General features: G+C 41.3%; 2 protein-coding genes across 2 annotated transcripts; both read right to left on the reverse strand.

Annotated features, from left to right (window-relative positions):
- Window positions 1-13188: 13188 nt before the first annotated feature.
- On the reverse strand, window positions 13189-17158 carry LOC105688250 (diphthine methyltransferase). Its single transcript, XM_012404400.3, has 4 exons — window positions 16999-17158; window positions 13971-14607; window positions 13761-13896; window positions 13189-13656 (listed from the first exon to the last, which is right to left on the reverse strand). The coding sequence occupies exons 2-4, from the start codon at window positions 14596-14598 to the stop codon at window positions 13287-13289; spliced, it is 1134 nt and encodes a 377-aa protein (XP_012259823.2). The 5' UTR covers window positions 14599-14607; window positions 16999-17158; the 3' UTR covers window positions 13189-13286.
- Window positions 17159-17299: 141 nt separating this feature from the next.
- On the reverse strand, window positions 17300-19439 carry LOC105688274 (venom acid phosphatase Acph-1-like). Its single transcript, XM_012404432.2, has 7 exons — window positions 19299-19439; window positions 18856-18989; window positions 18669-18779; window positions 18325-18587; window positions 17977-18260; window positions 17626-17834; window positions 17300-17570 (listed from the first exon to the last, which is right to left on the reverse strand). The coding sequence occupies exons 2-7, from the start codon at window positions 18970-18972 to the stop codon at window positions 17433-17435; spliced, it is 1122 nt and encodes a 373-aa protein (XP_012259855.2). The 5' UTR covers window positions 18973-18989; window positions 19299-19439; the 3' UTR covers window positions 17300-17432.
- Between the last annotated feature and the right edge of the window lie 474 nt (window positions 19440-19913).

Raw genomic sequence — 19913 nt, forward strand, 5'->3', positions numbered from 1 at the left:
TTTCATCTCCCATTTTTTTCCTTCCATACGGTCTCACCTCATCTCTTCACGTTGATCCCGACGCCGGTGATCTCGGAAATTTTTGTTTTCACGTCTCGCTGTCCGCAGCGGTAAAAGCTAAGAGCGTGTCGCTCGTCAGCCGTGAAAATGGTTTGAAATCTTGTTTGGAAAATATTGAAATTTGAATTTCGGTTAAATGGTTAAATATTTGAGGTTGCGGTGCCGGCGCGTGGTTATATTATAACAGAGCCCGACGGCGTCGACTACCGTAACACACGTTGCGAATCTGGGAGCCAAGCGCGGCGGTCTGGCTCGCGAATTAGGGAGAGCCGAGGTGAACTCAACTCGGGCGTGATATTATCTTCGGCCTGGGGGGCCTCTTTTCCTTCGAGGATATATTTTAGGGAACGGACGACGCACCCCTCCCTCCCCCCCCCCCCTCCCCCTGCCCGCCGCCCTCGCCCCGATCGCCTATTTTATTGCCCTACGAACGACCGCGATCCGGTGATAACTCATTACGTTATAATAAGCGAAAAACTTTGCGTAAAATTTGAAAGAGAGAAAAAAAAAAAAAGAAAAAGATCGGGGTAGTTTTTCTCGTCGCGAACTGGCGAGGTGTGAGGCGAGGTCTCGAATCTGCGGGGCGGAAGGGGGGGATCGACGATCGCGAGAACGGATCGATTTCCCGAGACGGTCATCCGCTTCGCGGCGAAGGGCCGCCGTCCCGATATAAATCGCGATAGCGTTCCGATTGGTTCGCCGTTACTGAAATTTATTTACTTACCGTTAGTCGGATGAGTGAAGAATGTAATTGAACGTCAAGACCACCGTACGTTCGACCGGGCTATGACAGCTGCCCAAAACAGTAATTGAGTACGGTCATTCATTCCGAGGGTTCGTTGGAGATTGTGCGTCGTAAAACGCATGCGAAACGACGACGACGACGACGACGACGACGACGACGGTTAATCGGGTCACGGGTCAATCGTTCCGTCCAACGACAACGATACTTCGACGTCGTCGCGACGTTCGATGTCCGGACTCACTTGCGGATTAAATTTTCAAAAGTTCGATCGGACTTTAATCGCCGAAAAAAATTTCGATTTCCGCAGATACGCGGAACCGTTCAATCGAGAGACAAAAGAAACAAAGGACACGGATCGGTTAATTTACCGCAGGTTTAATTCGCCGGCCTCCGCGGAATGCAGGACGAATTAAAATCGCCGATAATTCACCGAGTCCTCGAAGTCGTTGGGAATTAAACGCGCCAGCGTTTCGAAGGTTGAGCAAGGTCGAGCGTGCGGACAAACGGTCGGGTCCGGCGTTCGCGGTGTACGTCCGACCGTCCGTTACCGACGTAGGTAAAGGCGGTCGTGTACCGGGGTGGCGTTCAGGGGGGGGGGGGGATGGGAAGGGGTGTATTACATGCATGTATGTATGAGGAGAGTAAATTAAGCCGCATTGTAACACAGGATGTGGCCGTGACAGGGGTAGAACGAACTGCGAATTTATGTTTTCAATATCTTTTTCAGGTGGAGGCATGTTTGCCTATTAAACGGGGGGAGGGGGAGGGGGGGGGGGGGCGCGCGGGCGCTCGCACGGAGTGAAAAAAAAAAGAATTGGGATAACAAAAAAAGTAGCCGAACGAATAAAATAACTAAATAAATAACGAAGGAGGTAAAAGTTTCGAACTCCGACTGGCGTCCACCGTTAGCGCGAGTACGTCGCATTATACAAATAACGCGACCACCGCCCATCTGCTCCGGATAATAATAATCACTCTTGACACCCCTGTTATCGCTTGCTATAAAATTGATAAATCGTAGGACAATTGCGACAATAGTCAACGGCTAATGACCATCATAATTGCGGTGCGTTTTACCCCGCGTGCGGTTGGTCCGCGTCGGAATATTGCTTTTCGGTGGATCGTTTGTTGGATTTTGTTTTTTTGGGACTCGGTTTTTTAGTTTTTCGAAAACGGACAGCGTTGCTGGAATTCTTTTTATTGTGGCACGAATTCCACGCAGCTTGCGAAATTGCAACGAGCGCACGGTGTGTGACGGGTACAGGTACAGGTACATGTAGACGCCGAAGCCCCCAGCGCACCTATATCTACGGATGGATACGTGGTTGTATGCACGTTGCATACCAACATTGTACACGTATATATTGTGGTTATAAAAGGCGAGGCATGAAATAACCCCGGCTAAAATGTGGAACGATATAAATTTCAATTTTTTCGTTAATTTTATCATCGCAAACAAATCACAATTTGCTCGCTAGACGCGCGGTATTTGCACACTTACTCGTCGACGTCGTACTATTTTACAAGACCGTCGTCATCTTTTCCTCCTCGCAAGCCCCCCCCGTATAGCTTTCAACGTTCCCTCTCTTTTTCCGCTCGTATTACCGCGGGGATGGAAATTTTCGCGCGTTACGCGGACTTCTGCGGGAGTGCCGATAGCTCGTAAAAATAAAACGAGAAGCCGAAAGAGTAAGGAAAAGAGAAGAAAAGAAAATAGGAGTAATAAAAATGAAGTCATTTAGCTAAGTGCGTCCCCATCAACCCCTTCTACTCGGTCTTTTTTCTCTTTTTCCAAGAAAAACAGCAGCGACTCAAACCCCCGCGGAAGAATCTCTTCCTTTCACGCGTTCTCCGCGCGCGTTACATTTCATTCGATTTTTCCTTTTTTCCCTTTTTATTTTTCCCTCCCACCCCCGCCGTCCGCACTTTTATGCAAGCGTGGTCGCGCAGGGGTGTTCTGCAGCGGGGGGTTCCGCTGCGACGCGATGAATTACTCGGTGACGTTGTTTTTTCGTTTATATATACTTTTGTCATATTTTTCTTTCTTTCTTTTTGTTTTTTTTGTTTTTTTTTTTCCTTCACCCGTCGCGTCGCACTTCACAACCGTACATTTTCCCTAAGCTGTTTCGCGAAACGTATGTCGCATCGTCGTCGTCTCCCGGACTTTCATACCCTTCCAATCCACTTCGAACGTCAAAACGAACACCGCGATTTTACGATGTACGGATCCTCGCCATTCGATTCACCGAAAGTTCGGATATAATTCATCGATCGCATAGGAAGCAACACGTGCTCACGGAATACACGGAACGCCCGCAATCTTTTTTCCGTCCATGAGCCAACGGAGTCCGTGAATTTCGCGACGTGCGGGACATCGACTCGTCGAGTTTTACCCCGTCAAACTCGCCGCAAGAAAAACATAAGGGAAATTATTGGTACCTAGAAGTTTTCCGGGAGTTCACTCGACGTTTTTTCGGATCACGTGAGCGTGAGGTTTCCGCGAAGATCGTATCCATGGGGAAAAAGTAATTTTATTCACCCTGACGTCTCGGCTCGAGGGTTACGAACGGTGCAACATCGCACCGAAGGCTTGTACGGGCTTTGTCGCCGCAAAATGACAAAAAGTCGCACAAATTAGAGGGTGGTGAATCAGCGGCGCGTGTGCGTGTGCGCGCGCGCTCGCGTTGTACGTACGTAGGGTACGTAGGGTAGGTACGTACCTACCGAAACAACGAGATCAAAGTCCTGGATTCTGATTTCCATGGATTACCTCGTGATTTGATAATCGTACGAGCTTTCGAACGAGGCCGCGGAATAGCCCGAAAATATAGACGAGCCCCTCCGCGTAAGCGACGACGAGGCGGTTGAGATTTATAAGGGTGAGCGAAATTCGAGGATGTGCCGTCGATCGAGTCCCGGTGTAAATCTCGTGTCCGATAGCCGGGGAATCGAATGCGCGTATAGCTTCCGGTCAATTCGGTATACATATATGTATACGTGTAGCGCCGTGCCGCGGAGATGTCCGCCTGTTTTTCGAGCAGCTGACCGTACAACACGCCACTTTCCCGAAGAGGGTATACGGACGAGAGAGGGAAAGGGGAGAGGGCACGCGAGCTCCGAGGGACAACCTCCCTTTGTCTCGGGCTAATTGCGTCTCCGCTCTTCCTCGCACCACCCCCCCCCCCCCCCCCCCCTCAAACCGAGTCTACGTATATCGGCCCTTCACTTTTCGCCGTTCTCGTCCCAGGCCGCGATGCCCAACCTTCCGACCCTCGTCCAACCCCTCTTTCAACCTTCGTCTCCTACCTACCTCCCTATAACATTCTCAACTCGTTCGATCCACTTCCCTCCACTTCCCTCCGAATACCCGCCGTTCGTTCTTTCGTTCGTTCGTTTCTCGGCCAGAGCCGTCGCGAAAAGGAAATTCGACTTTTTCGGTGAAGCTTCACGTTTTTTTTTTGGACTCAATCGTCGCCGAATCGACAAATTTCTCGCTAATTCGAGCTTAGCCGAGAGCACGTCAGACTCACCGTCTCGGATGCTTGAACGGGGTGATACACGTACAGGTGGCACAAAGAGCTCGCGGTCGCGTGCTGGGATGGAATTTGTATCAGCGAAACATGCGGAGGACTCCAGAGCGCGCAGGAAATTGAAGAGTGGTTGGTCGGGTCATAGGTAGGAAAATCACGTTTCAATATTGTATCCAGATATAAGCGGAGTTATACCTGCGTATTCTGGGTAGAAACGCGCGTGAAGGGGATGAATTTTAATTAGTCGACGTATGGCGGTTTTATAGCGCACCTTCGTCGTGCACCGTTCGCACTCGAGGGGGTTGAAAAATTGTGAGCGCGAAAACCGCGGAGCTAATTAAAAAATTGCGACTAATTAACAACGCCTATACTTCGGGGTTTACCATCGCTCGCGCGTTTGTTCGTTTTTTTGTTTTTTTTTGTTTTTTTGTTGTTTTTTTTTGTTTCCTGATATCATTTTTTTAATTTCGTTCGATCCCCGTTTTTGCGTGGGCGTCGTAATATTTTAGCGCGCGACGCGCACCGGTGCGCGGCAAGTCTCGGCGGAAGTTGAATTATCCGTCGTTCAATGAAATCTTGGAGCGGCCGCAAGTTCCGCGACATTATGTAGACGCTTAGTATTGTCGTTAGTTAACCATGCGAGGATGACAAAGTGAATGTGCACGACGGACGCGACAATACCCTACCCGACACAATGGACAAGCCGAGAATGTACTTTGTTTTTGCTTCCGTAAACACTACGGTCTACCGTTATTAACGATTTGCTGTAAAAAGCTCTCGACGAGATCCACCGCCGCCGTAGACACGACGTGCGGGAGGGACGGACATTCCCCGTCTGCTCGAGGAACGGGGGACCGAGGACGGAGGGAATCGATGGATTTGAGGAAAAAAGTAATAGCGGATTGTTGGGAATAGTTACCGATTCTTTTGTTGTGATATTTCGCCGCATCGTCGAAGAGAAACCGAGGAAAATAGAAAGCAGGTAAATGAAATAAAATAGATTTAAGGGTATGGCTGTGAGGAGCTGGGAGATAGGTATATACATATAGGTATACGTCGCCGCTGAGATAGATCGAAAAACGAATTCACGAATGTATATATAGAAGGTGGGTGGGTGGGTATTACTTTGGCTGCGGGCCAGGTTGGTATACGTATAACGTTGTGTTGCTCTAATCACTACCGCGAGTTTGAGATAGAGAGGGTCGTGGCATCGTGCTCGGTACGTACGTGAGGATAATAATCATTCCGTACCGCGCGAGTCCGACATTTCAGGATCGCGAGATTACTGGATCAAAAACGAATTAAGGACAACGCCAATCGCGGGGAATCAACGCGCTACACCACCGTAGCCCCCGCCATGGCGAACGAAACGTGAATGGATTTATTTACCGGATACATGGGGCACTTCGCGTCGAACGGGCCACTTTTGCCAAGATATTGTTTAAACTTGAAATAAAAATCGAGATATCCATCATTTTTCACATTCTGGAACGATAAATTGGCGATAACTCGATCAATTTTATAGATAGACCGATTTGGCTTCCAGATTCGGATTCCTGGGGTCAAATTACATTAAGATATGATCTGAAAGAATTTTTTTTCAAAAGTTGATTTTTGACCCCAAAATCGCAAAAAATCCAAGGGGTACCCCTTTGGATTTTTTCAAATTTTGGGTCGAAAATGAAGTATTTTTAAAATCGATCGAAGGATGCATTTCTAACGTATTTTGACCCCAGGAACACGAATCTGGAAGCTAAATTGAGCTACGAATTTTTCCCATCGAGATATCCGAATTTTTCTGCTCCAAAAAGCGAAAAATTGGCGATAACTCGATCAATTTTATAGGTGGACCAATTTGGCTTTCGGATTCGGATTGTGAGATCGGAGTACATACGAATACAATGTAAAAAACTCTATAAGAATAATTTTTCAACATTCCAGAGCAGAGAAAAAACTTTTATCGTCATTGGAAAGTATGATAACTGGTGATTCGGACACGTTATTGGAGAAACCGAGATAAGCACATGGATCTATGATTTTATTATACGATCCACATGAGAAATCACGCCAGCGTGGCGCGTAAACCAGATTCGCGGCTTACTGTATGTATACCACGTTACCAACTCTACGTCCACTCTTTACACAAACGTATTCGATCCTTTATTTGATTTCATATGGTTCGAAGGTTCGACCCTTATAAATATGCGGGATACTCCTCCTGGGACCTAATCTAATTGTTGGAGGATAGGGAATTTAAATTCGGCGAGGGCATGCAGGATTATATGTACATATAGTCGTACGGGGTGGGCCATTCAACGTCGCCCAATCGACTATCTCAAGGACGATAAATTTTTTTTCCGCAGAAAAATTTTCCGGCCAAACGTTTCGTGATTTATAAAACTATAAATATACCGTAACGTCGTATATATATTTCTCAAGCGGCGAACTTTTCCAAGGTTACTTGAAGTTCGCTATATTTTTTTTCGAGTATTCGGAAAATACCTCAGTCACAGATTAAAAATCGGGGTTACAGGGTGTTCGTCGAAGAAAGGTAGATCACCGTCCCGTGAAAAATATCCAAGGAAGAGAAATAAAAAAATCCGAGTCTATCGCTCGTTTTGATTATTTCATCTATGAACGGGTTAAAGCACAGGTCACACAGCGTCGATCGATAGATTATAATTATTTTGTCAAGGAAATTAGTCGGGATTGTGTCGCGATCGATTAGCCGGTAATCTTTCACACGCGTTCGAGGTGTATGATCAGCTTCCGCCGAAACAATATAATAATTTATCAGGCGATACCACGGGGGGGACGGATTAGTCGGCGAATTGACCGCACCGTAGGTATTTGGGAATAAAAGCTTTCGCCGCAATTAATGAAACTATTTTTCATAAGCATTCGGGGCTGGTTCGCTTTCGCTCTCCAAGTATTATATCCGTCGCTTTATTCCCCGGACGGGTGTGTGTGTGTGTGTGCGCGCGCGGCAATTTACGGTAGCATATTGGACGCGGCGGCGAGTTCAACTCCCAGGACCACGCGTCCCTATTCCGGATATTATTCGAGACGGTATCGAATTAAGATGAAAAATGCGAAGATGCTGCGCCTCCCCTTCTCACTTACGGGGCTCTAGGCGTGCCGGGCTGCACCGTTGCTGCTGCTGTTGCCGTGCAACTGAAGCGTACTGAAAATTCGCGACAATTCTATCCACGAACGCAGAATTTATCTGGGCTTAAATGATATTGAATGGTAAATTATCAGACGCCGTTGCAGCGGCAGCGGCAGCGAGAGGAGACGGAGGATTTCAATAATTCAATGGTTGATAATATCATCCGTGTGATATACTTTTTCAAATTTACGACGCATTTATGTAATAACTGCGAGGATGGGTTGTACGCGACCGAGAGAAAATTACGCAACGCAAACGGACGACGACCGGAATCAACGCAAATTATAATTACATCGATCGCATTAGTTGGCTCGTTATTTTCACCCCAAAGTTTTCACAATTGTCTTTTGCGTTTTTCTTATCATTTTTTTCGTTCGTTTTTTCGTATTCCAGCACATATACGTCTCTAATTGAGAGGTTAATCCGAAAAAATTAAGATTCCGATGACGATAAAAAAAACACGGTTAATTTAATTTCCCTTCCTCGTGTCCCTGCTCACAATCAGCCAAGTTTTACTCTCGTGCTAAACAATTTTGCGTTTAATTTCAACGACGGAACGTGATATAACCTGAACGAGGGACGAAGGCCGGCTCGCCGGTTATATGCAACGAGAAAATTACGAATGATAATTAAGTACCTAATTCTCCGTGCCCTTCTCTCGAATCGTGAATGTGTATTCATAATACATACAACTGTACCCGCGTAAAGCACAGCGATCCTGCTGCAGGCGACAGTTGAGAAGATCTCGTTTCCTCGGTGTATAATTTCAAAGATATTATTATATTCTACCTGAAATTATCATTGCGATCGTTACTTTCTCCCATTGAAATTAATTTAAAACAAAAAAAAAAAACACACACGCACGCACACAAAAAACATCAAATTCCGAAACTGTTGAGAAATATAAAATTGGGGGCGGTGGGATCTGCCCGGCTTTTTTCGAACCCAGTAGCAACGGCGGCCGTCTGAAGGGTACGACGGTGGGCGGGGTGGTTTATTTCCGGCGTAAAACAAAAAAAGGAATTTAAAAAATAAAAAGATGAATAAAAATGAAGGAGAGAAAAAACATTTAAAAAAGGAAGAAGCTCCCTTCATTTTTCGCTCGTCGTTAGTTCCGTCCCCTGTCAGATTTGAAAAACGAGCTTGAATTTAAAGACGAGGGGAGAAAGAATGTCTGCGGTGAGGTTTGAAGAACGTATATATCGGTTGAGAGAAATATAACATGTACATAAAAAACTCGCGATAGTATTGTGCGATTGATTTCTTACTATGAATCATAAAGCGGTTTTATTTATTTTCTCTTCATCTTTATAATTATGTGCTTCGATTGGAATATATCTTTACTTTATCTGTTGTTTAACGAACCGGATAACGCGGAGGGTAGATGTATATATACTATGTATATACAATTCGTCGCGCATACATCCGAATTAAGGGTCGATGTAACCAGCATCTGTGGGATTTGCTCTTCGACGTGGAGTAGATGCTGCAGAAGTTTGATTTTTCACTGTTGACGGAATTTCTCTGAATTCGCTCCCGTGATTCCGATTACATCAACTGCATGTGAGATAGAGAGGGAGAGCTGAGTAAAGAGAGAACGAAAAGGGGGACAGAGAGAATCAGAGAGAGTACAAACCCTTGAGGAGTTTAGCAAAAGTCTTACGAAGCATAAATGTAATTTCATAACTTTCCGGATTTATACATCGTTATATAAGATTCGGGATAAACGAACCGTGAAAGAAATTTCAAATCCCTTTACCACTTCAACCCCTCGCGCATTAGAATATTTCCTTTCAGATATTTTACTTATATGCATGTATTGTATTTACATACCTTACGTAAAACTAAAACCATTTAAAGTGCAGTAATTCTTCAATTTTCAAGCGAAAATTGCGTGCTTTTCATTTTTCTTCCTCATCTCATCTTTAAACATGAAGTTTCATTTACGTTTTTTCTTTCTTTTTTTCCCTCTGAATCATCCAAAATTTTCAGTCACACGAGTCAACGACGGCTCTTCCACTCCCTCCAATTTTAACGGCAGTAAAAAAAAATCACACCAATGCATACGAAGCATCGAATTATATTTCTTATCTCCGAATACCTTTTCCGCCGCGCAGCGCAATATGTTAGAGGGAGGAATCGGTGTAATTCTTGTACCGGTGTACAACGTATCGCGACCTAGCAGGTATATCATAAAGATTTTCACCTCTGAAATATTAGAAATTATCCATAACGGACGTGCGGTAACTGAAGAAAGACCTCATGCACGGGATAATTTTTTTTTGGAAGCAGCGTACGAGCTGGGATTAAAAGTTATTCGGGGAAATCTGCAGCCAGAGCTATTACGCAATTATCCGTCCTTTTATGTCACTTGACTTTTATAATGCCGCAAAGAATGCAGACGCCGCGTACCGAGTCGAATCGGGTCAAGCAGTTCCTGTGCTTTGTGGTGGGCAACAATGCAAATCCTACACCCACCGTACAATTGAGGCATGAAATGACTTTAAGCTGGATTAATAACAAAAGAGCTCGGGGATCCGTCGAGGGTGACGATTGCGAAGGTGGAGGGCGCCGCAAATTTAGCCTCGGACTTCGGATGAGGAAGCACATGACGTTCATTAACGGTTAATGAAAGAGGAAAAGTACCCTTTCAATTAATTTTTACGAAGAAAATCGAGGGCTTCGATTCATAAACCGAACTGTATCACCCCTCGCGTACGTACGTAGGTATCTCAAGAACTGCGATTTCATTCAATTTCCAACGGGGTTCCAAAAAAGTATTCGACGGCTACCCCTCCCTGTCATCAATTACACGATAAAGTTACGCAAACACACCTATCCAATATAGGACGTTTTGTGACCGCGGTCCGCACTCGTAAAAATAGTCCAAAACTAACTTTGACCAAGGACTAAATTTATGCGGGGATTTCCGCGGAGTGGACTCCAATTGCGTGGATATTTATGGGGCAACTGCTTCAGTTTGACAATAAGTTGACCAGATTCTCTGACCTTTTTCTTTCAATTTCATCGGAGCTTTTTCGGTTTATGGTAATTGGGCCACCGCAATCATCTACTTCGTTAAAAAAAATTCTGTAATCCCCCCTAGTTGTTCCCGAACACCTAATATTCTTGGCGAATTGTTTTAGGGGGTATTAATAGTCGGATATTTGAATTTAAACTACGTGCCTGATTCAGTCATAATAATTATCGACTAATTGGATTCTTCGAGACACTTGACACGGTGGTTCAAATTGGAACAGAGAGAGAGGGAGAGAGAGAGAGAGAAGTAAAGAAGAAAAAAACAGATACAGGAAAGTGGGTATTTATAGATTATCGGGTACACGACGAGTAAGTAATGTCTAGAAATCCCAACGCTTCTCGTGTCAATTAATTAATCACTAATGAATCCCAAATGTGATTATGCGAAACCCCGCGACGCTCACTCCGCGCGTCCCAGATCTATTATACACACAAATTTATACATAAATTATACATACGACGACGCGATTTATATTACATACGATGTACCGGAATCTCACTCGTTCTGTAATCACCGTAACGTTGTTACGACTACTCATACTGAAAAACAAGAGATTAACAAAAAGAAGAGATACAAAATCAACCGTACCGACATAAATCTTAATAAGAACAAATTAATTCGCTGTGTATAAATGATCAGCACAAATACGAAAATCTTTTAATTAATATTATTTACTAACGATAGGCGTTCCTTTTGTTTTATTTTATGAAACTGTTATGCGAGGACCAATGCCATGACCCCGAAGGTCAAAAAGACTCTCCATCTCAGTCTTGGAAACTGAACATCTCAGAAGATCCGCGAGGTATAAGAATAGAATCCTTGGAGTAATAATACAATTAGATTAATTACTATTTCGAATCCTGCTACATTCAACTGAATGTACCAACATTCAATTGAAGCGTAGATTATTAGGCACATTAACTGCAAGTGGGAATCGATACCAAAAGGCTTTCACCACCACCACTGTACCTATAATAAATCTACTCATATAAGGTGACGATTGAATCATGAAAACTACCCATTGAACTATGGAAACTATCGAAAGCAATTTCAGAGCTCCTTAACGATGCTCTTTCATTCTGCCTCGATTTAAATATTTTCAAGATTCGGGAGGAAGGGGATGAAACATTGGAAATTTGAGATAAAAAAAAACCGAACAATGTAAGAAAAATACGACGTCATAAAACAGAACGTGAAAATAAAGTAAAGAAAAAAAACCCTGAACTTCCCGAGGATGACGTTTTGAATATTTTTCTAATTTATCTTACTTTCCCCTTCCCTGTGAGCTTTTGATCCGCGAGGCGGACCGGCTGGAATAAGTTTACCGTACGCACTTCACGTATACAATGTACGTACGCTTTTTATTATACGAGGTTTGCGGAATGTTTACAGTGGTCATCTGAACAACCCTAGAGAATCCCAAAGCCAAAATATTTTATTCCTAATCTCCTATCTCCCGTCCCTCTGTAAAGTTTAAAACTTTTTTAAGCTCATACCCGTGATACCCATTCTCTCAAATGACCCGGAAAAAAATTGTGAATGCAATTAAAAAAAAAAGGGGTTACAGATTTTTTGTTCCTTCCATCTTTTTTCTCTTTCTTTTCAATTCACGTAAATCTTGTTCACGTCTGCATAAACTGTGAGCACAATCTTATTCGGAGCGTAACAACTCTTGCAATCATCTATTCAGGTTAAGGGTGTTTTCTCTCGCATCGTGATAATTGTTCAGCAAGAGTTGTAAGCAATAACGATTCCAAATTAACATTAACACGCAAAAATTCGGCTAATTAAGTTTTCATATTTTTTGGTCAAAAGATATATCAAGAAACTCCGTTGAGTCTCGGGCCAAGTACATTCCAGAAGAACGGGCCGAAAGGAACGAAACTTATAAATAATTCAATCAAAGATATATTGAAATACACAGAGAATCGTTAAATAAATTAAATAAATTGTTGTTTTATTCACCTTAATTATCGTGGTCTCAGTACGCTCCTCGGACTTCTTGACCTCTTATGGCCATGCAAAGGGTGAATAGGACAACAGGACCTCAGCGGGCGGCTTGGACAATAATTACACAATGTATTGGGTAGCGTCATCTACCCCCTCAATCGTCAATTAAAATATCACTTATGCAATCGCGCTAGCTTTACGATGATTAGATGAAGATTTCAATAATAACAGCGAACGATTTTTTTCCCAAATCTTTTGCAAAATTTTTAGCCCTTTGTCGTTCCTTTGCGATAAAAGTACCTTGATTCGAAATATGAGAATTTCTATCAAGAAATTGAGATGGCTGGCTGACACTTACCGCCATTCGCTACTTGACCGGCAATTTGAACGTTCATAACAATGGTCTTCCTCCGCAACTTTACCACATCCGGTTTTGGCACAAACGGCGGCAAAATTACCGATCTCTCTCTGAGGGTGGAATTCGTAGCCCTCAAGATCATCTTATTCGCCAAGTCGATCGACCGATTGAAATTAATCTTAATTATGGGCAAAGATCAACAACAATTCGAAAGTCTACACTGTTGCTATTTCCTTTTCAAATATAAAAGTACCTGTAAATTCACTTTTAGGTAAAAAATTTGAATTTCAATGAAGTTCTCAGACCTAGACTTCAGAACTATTGCAGACCACCACGTGAACTACTAACCGACACGATAGTTTATTTACAAAACAATTCACACGCTGGATTCTTAATGATTAAGTTAGATGCGCCAACTATTGTCTGTGCACGCATCATTCATTGTCATATAAATTAATAGCAGCCAGTTTCAATGCATGATCATAAAAAGAGCATGTGGCAACCAAAACTTGAGTACCTGGGGCTTGATCTAAAACTTCTTGACGCTGAATCTTGCTGCTGTTGAACAATGACCAATCACAGCCATACGCAATACTCTCGTGTTCCATATATTCACTCACAACATTCGGTCTGTCATTATTTCTACAATCTACTATTTTGAAGCCACCATACATACATGCAGCAATCAAATAGTCGTGGGTTTTTGGGTCCCATTTCAAACGCCAGATTCCTCCAGTTAGATTAACTTCGGACACTGGGCGACGAATGCTCCTAACATCCCACAATCGTAAGATTTCATCATAACTGTAAAAATAATAATCACAAATTTTGCAGAATTCGTATTGTATAACAGTGTCTAACGATCTCAGATGACACCAACAACGTAGGTGACGATGAAAATTTATTACCTTCCGGAAGCCAGTAAAAACTCGCGTGCCGCATTGTTATGAAGACTCGTCACTCCAGCTCCATGTGCTCTGCTGACTCCTGCCGGTCGTGTACTCACTCTTAGGTCAAACCATTGGAACTTACAATCATCCCCACCTATTTGAATGAAAGATATGCCACGCAAGGACTTGAAATATACCTTAACAATTACGTAGATCTCTTCTATTTACCAGAAAATATGACATTATGATTCCAATAATCAAAGGCTGCGATCCACGCTTCGAATTCATGTGCATTCCACGTAGACGCTATTTCCAAAGTTGCCTCTTCCGTCAATGCGAAAACTGAAATCGATCCTTTTGAATCACTGACTACAATTTGCACGTTTTGGCCATTGTCCGAAATGTCCAATTTTCCAGATGACCAATCTAACGATAGCGCCAATACTTCATTATTATCCTCACTTGTCAGACTTTTCTCTGCACACAATACTAAAGAAGGCTCGTTTTCATTATTTATAAGTTTGTAAATTTGTACACATCCTGCAGCATTTGTAACACCTAGTAAAATTTTATCATTCAATTTTATATGCATCCACTTCATGTCTAGCACAGCAGGGACATCCAAGCATTGCAAAAGTTTAAGTTTACAACCACAGTCGATGCGGAAGAGATAAATTCTACCAAAACGTTTCGACTTCTTTGAAGTACTCGTTTCATCACTTTCTTCATTTTTGAATAACTGGTAGGTTCCACACACCAAGATATTATCAAACCCTTCTATTGGACACCATTCTACAGAGTCTGCGGAAAACTCTGTATCAAAAGTATCCAAAGTTGTAAAGGTTTTTGAATTCATTCCTAACGTCTGAAACAGAAATAAGGTATCTTAATTGACGATAGGTTCCAATTTCATCCGTAATCCATTGTAATATATTTGTAAAGTCGACTTTTTTCTACATGTTATTTTTGAAAAACATCGAATTTGCATACGAATACAAAAAGTGAACAGCTTTATTAAAACTATGGATGTTTACAATAAGTTAACAGGATCAGCAATTTTTCACAGCTGCAGATTTCATTCAACGGCTTCTATTTCTTTAGTTTATTTGGTCACAAAAATATTTTGGTATGTATAGGTATATCGTAGTCTACTCTAAATCCCTAATGACTAATTAATGTTACTTTGGCTTACTCACAAATCTGATCATATTTCATATTCAAACAAAAATTTGAATTATGAAATAGACTTGTTCATATTCATTATTGCCAACAAAACTGCAATAAAGAGATTATATGGGATCTCCACGCTCGGTATAAAATGACTGCAAATACACGTGGAGAATTTTTTGGCGACAAAATAAAAATAATATTTCAAACTTGTACAAATAATACTTCACATTATATTACATGATCGCGATTCTTCAGCAGCTCACAAGCACTCGAAGATTTATAAGAAAATTTTGTACACACATTATCCCGATGACAGGAAACAATTAGGTCACAATGAGCTGAATACATTTGATCAGAACAAATCCTTTGCATTCCTCAAATATTAAAGTATGTTCACAACACTAATCGTGTGCCAATGTAATTTTAACTTACAACTAGGAAAGGAATAGAACACTCGATAGTTTGTACTTTTTGTCAACATGTGAAGGCTGTTCAATCAACTTGGACGTTTTTAGATCAAGGGTAAATTTATCACCTAAGATTTTTCAGACTCCGTACTTGTAAAACCAAGCATAATATTAGTGGTTGAATTCACACCCTCGCTGTTATCCCTACAAAAATACTATTGAATTATAACCATAATAGTAATATTATAACAACAATATCTCTGTTCCTCTTCAAATATCAGTTTAGGAGACATTATTGCCAGTATTTATGATTGACAAATTTGCATTTCCATTCTCAGCGTATTCAGTCTTGGCAGCATTAAAATAGAAAGTGATCAATAACCACTTAACTACGCTAAGCTTATAAGCAGAGGTATAATTGCATCGCCTGATGCGCTTCATATACAAGTTAATTCTAATCAATCTATTGTTCACAATTAACTATATTTGGTATACTTATATTCGCTAGTGTCAACAATGTTAGAGATTAAGTTTGTCATCAAAATATATTTACTACACTTTTTCTCGAATTATCATTACCCATAACAAAATTGGTTTGACATCATTCAAATCACGACTGGACACAGCATTGGAAAACGAGCAATCATGGACTGATTTTTGACTACACAATTGATTACATTTGTACCAAATCAGATTAGTTTAGCCATTCTTATGATTCCCAATGAGAGCATGATTGTATTTTTCAATGGATATTGTGGATGACTAATGAAATAAGTACAATCTTGGTAACTTGGTTACTTGTTAGGAATGCTCTTCTTGTTTTCACTAAAAATATAGGGGATGTAATGATTTACTGCCGCGCGCTTCTTTCTGTTTCCATAAGGCATTCTCTGACTAGAATTCTGGCATGAACGATTCCCCGTTTTATTCTTTCAGCGGAACTACGGCTACCTGCATATGTTGGGCGTACATCACGACCAAGTTCTTCTATGACGCTCAACAACTGGGCATACTTTGATAATCCAGAGACGGAAGAAGGAGGGGCAACGGATGATTGTTGATGAGCCCTCGGATTTGGTACAGTTATTACAGGTTCTGTTATTTTTGCAGTACAAACTTGTACTTGACTTTGCGTTCGATCTTCCTCCATGACTTCAAAGTGCGTTTATCTAGAAGAATACATTGCACAGACATTGCATAACATTCGCAAAACATAAAAACAACGAAGGTGTGATATCAAACAAATTCAACAATTATGCTTACCTAAATTAAGAAAAAAATATGTGTGTATATATAAGCAGAGAGGGTAAGATACGGGAATTTTTTATTTTATAATTAGCGAACAAATAGGGCATTATTTACACATCTGTGAAACACGTTACATTTTTTGGCGCCATTATTTCGTAATGAGTGCAGACGGTTAGCCTTGAATTGGTGTTTTATGATCGAGAGCACAATATTCGGTAGTGGTAAATATAACATCGTTGGTAATTGAATTCTCCCAAATCCTTAGAAGTAGATTAATAATGCTCAATGCGAAAAGATGTACAACGAACAAGACGCTTCGTCACACACATGTGAAAATGAACCGCAGAGTGACTGCGGGTCGTTCTAGATTGCTAACATAACCTTAACGTTAAAACGATGAATATCGCCGAAATAAGTGGTGATTGACATACCTCCAAGAAAAATGTAGCAGCAATTATCACAACACCAAGGAGGATTGTATGCACAACAAAGTAGTTAAATATCCCTGCAAACAGTCAGATACTTTTCCGCGTGTTTTCTTTAAAACGTAAGTGTCTCGAAGTGGCCCGATACCCGATTGTAGCTTCAACAAACCATAGTCCTTTTCGATGTTCGAGGCATAGATCGATAGAAAATAAATCGAAAGATTTGAAAATTCACAACTGAATTACGCGCGTTGAGGATTTGCGGGTTCGCTGTCAATGAAGGATCTCTTAGAACAACACACGTAAATTATCTATACATATTTTTGATTTCACGATATATAAGTATCATAAAAGACTGTAGTAATTTAAGATTTATATTATCAACTAATTATTGATATAAGTCCGGCGATGACTGAATTTTTAGATCTATCTAATTGGCGTTAGACGCATTGCAAATCCTCATCTGTTGCAATAACATCCTTCAAAAGGTTGATGAACTCTTCGAATGGGCATAACCTAGCGCATCCCGGTATCTGCATTTCAACGAATTCCGAAGGAATCCCTTGGTAGTAGATTACCTAGGTAAATAATTAAAATTAGAATATAGTGAAGGTGAGACAGACAAAAACCTACCTTGACGAAATATTCGACTCCTTTTTTCAAAAGTTCAATGATCACGCCGCTGGAAAATTCTGGTAAGCGAGATTCCCAGATTCCAAGAGTCCACATAAAACCAGCCATCGTCGTATCGTGGGCGCTATATAAGTAAAGTTTTTTACCCTTTTCAAGGGTTCCGTTTCGATGTTTCAGTCCATTGTCGATAATTTTGCGCAACAACGCTCCTTGGAAAATGAATTGCTTAATACTTTTTCCACTAATCATAAGTTACAGAAATTACGCATTTTGTAACATTGGATTAGGAATGAAACAATAAATATTATTACAACAGTAACGACGTGATAGAATGAATTAATAATAGCTCACCCCCGAATAATCTCCTCAATTCAACATTGCCATTGAGTATCTCATAGTGTAATACATCGCCGTCATAAAGTCTACGATTAAGAATAGTTTCGTTCACCCATTCCGGAAGCGCCAAGCCCATGGAGTTTTGAGTAGTAAGGGTAGTGTAAATTTCGTGTAGGCTTCGAGCGTCCTCGAACGCCTTACCAGTCTTTATCTCCAGCCATTTCATGAGATCATTAAATTCGGCTAGCTTTGCCTGCATCTCTGGAGTATTGGCAAACCGCTTGGTTTCAGCGAGATATCTGATCAATAAAGAGTAAAGATAGTTGCAGTTTTTTTGATCATTTGAAAATAAAAAAAACACACTTTGGGCAGCTGTCGGACCGCAGAAAGTCTTCATATTCGCGAGAGTATTTAGTAGGTATGGGCTGCCAGTCCGCCCCGTCTTTCCATTGCTGTCTTGGTGCCGGTGGAAATACACCGTTCAAAACTAATTGGAGGGACATTTTTGTCCTATCAAAATCCGTGCTGCGGGCTTCGAGCATCTTAGGGTAGTAGAAGGGGCCTAAAAACTCGTCGTATCGCGATCTCAACGCTTTTCCGAATTCAAATTGCCGTTTTTTCCCAGTCTATGATAGGATGAGTCAGTAAGTTAAAATGAACAGTCATACGCACTTCGTTCGATGATTTCTAAATTGTGCGATTCTCACATTGATTAGAGCTCCAGGGCCATCTGGGAAGAATTCGGAATTCAGATACGGATCTTCTGGGTAAGTTTCCACGCCGGTATTGACAGGAGTACGATCACCGTGTCGAAACAGCTGTAAAGTTGAATAATCAGAGAATCCGTAGTGAAGAATCGCTGAGAAAAAGTCAACATTTATTCAATATACTCACGACACTGACTAACTCCAATACCACAGTTTCATTTTCAGCTCGACAAACGAATAGTATGCCGTAAAAATTAATCACCGTCAAGAAATGCAGGGAGATAATGATCAAAGAGCGGATCATTATTCTCAGCAATTATCCTGTGATCATAATGGTCATTGGTAAAATACGTGGGTAATCACACCAAATATAATTCTTGCATCTGTGTATATTTAACAAACGACTATTCAGCAAAATGCTAATTTTCACAACATTTTTAATTTCTAATAATCCATTGCACCGGTCTTCTTGTAAATAAGCCGAAAATTCGTGCCACAAAAAATTCTACACTGATTTTTTCTGTAGGTCGATAACAAGACAGCAGTATTTTTGATGTCAGAATAAATTTTGATAGATGAATCGCTCAGCACTAAAAAGTATGTAGTTTCAGAACTACGTTCAATTTTTACCTGAAATTATTATCGTTAAGTCGAATGTATTTCTACGCTCTTGCCAAAAGTTACCCAAACTGAGAATTTCGTGCCTTTCACTCTACAAATATTCATGTTTATTTGTAACTGTATTAAGTTCTGGACCGCACCAGTTCTCATTAAGAGATAAATGACCGATACGTTATCAAATTAGCAATTTTTGCAGCGGTTGTATAACATCATTAGTCTTCAACTTATCCAGTGGGTCAAGATTTGCTTTTGTCGTTTCGAACAGTTCATGTGTAGTTGAAAAAGTTCATTTTTTAACACGTCGAGTATCTGAAAATTCAAATAGTCGCGGATATTTGAGGATTATTTTTACAGTCCACTTCATTCTTCCATCAGGCTCATCAAATTGATATAATCTTAAATGGCTCTTGAAGGCTACAAATAAAATTATTTCATATGGGCCTGAGATATGATATCATCCATAAAACTACAGCAAATGAATTTGCACAACCTGGCAAGATATTATCATAAACGAGGTACTGCATCCTATCCGTGAGCAGGAATTTGGAAGGATAATAATTCAGCTGTTAAACCTGTCTTCTTTTCAGTTATTTTATCTATTAATATTGCTATCCAATGTTCAAT

Source organism: Athalia rosae, chromosome 2, assembly GCF_917208135.1.
Source record: "Athalia rosae chromosome 2, iyAthRosa1.1, whole genome shotgun sequence".
Taxonomy (NCBI): domain Eukaryota; kingdom Metazoa; phylum Arthropoda; class Insecta; order Hymenoptera; family Athaliidae; genus Athalia; species Athalia rosae.

Coding starts and splice junctions, on each gene's coding strand:
- LOC105688274 (XM_012404432.2), bottom strand. CDS start 18,972: ATGATCCGCTCTTTGATCATTATCTCCCTGCATTTCTTGACGGTGATT. Junction 18,588..18,668: donor GCCCTGGAGCTCTAATCAAT/GTGAGAATCGCA, acceptor ATCCTATCATAG/ACTGGGAAAAAACGGCAATT. Junction 18,261..18,324: donor CGGTCCGACAGCTGCCCAAA/GTGTGTTTTTTT, acceptor TTTATTGATCAG/ATATCTCGCTGAAACCAAGC.
- LOC105688250 (XM_012404400.3), bottom strand. CDS start 14,598: ATGAATTCAAAAACCTTTACAACTTTGGATACTTTTGATACAGAGTTT. Junction 13,897..13,970: donor TCATAATGTCATATTTTCTG/GTAAATAGAAGA, acceptor TCATTCAAATAG/GTGGGGATGATTGTAAGTTC. Junction 13,657..13,760: donor TTTTTACTGGCTTCCGGAAG/GTAATAAATTTT, acceptor TTATTTTTACAG/TTATGATGAAATCTTACGAT.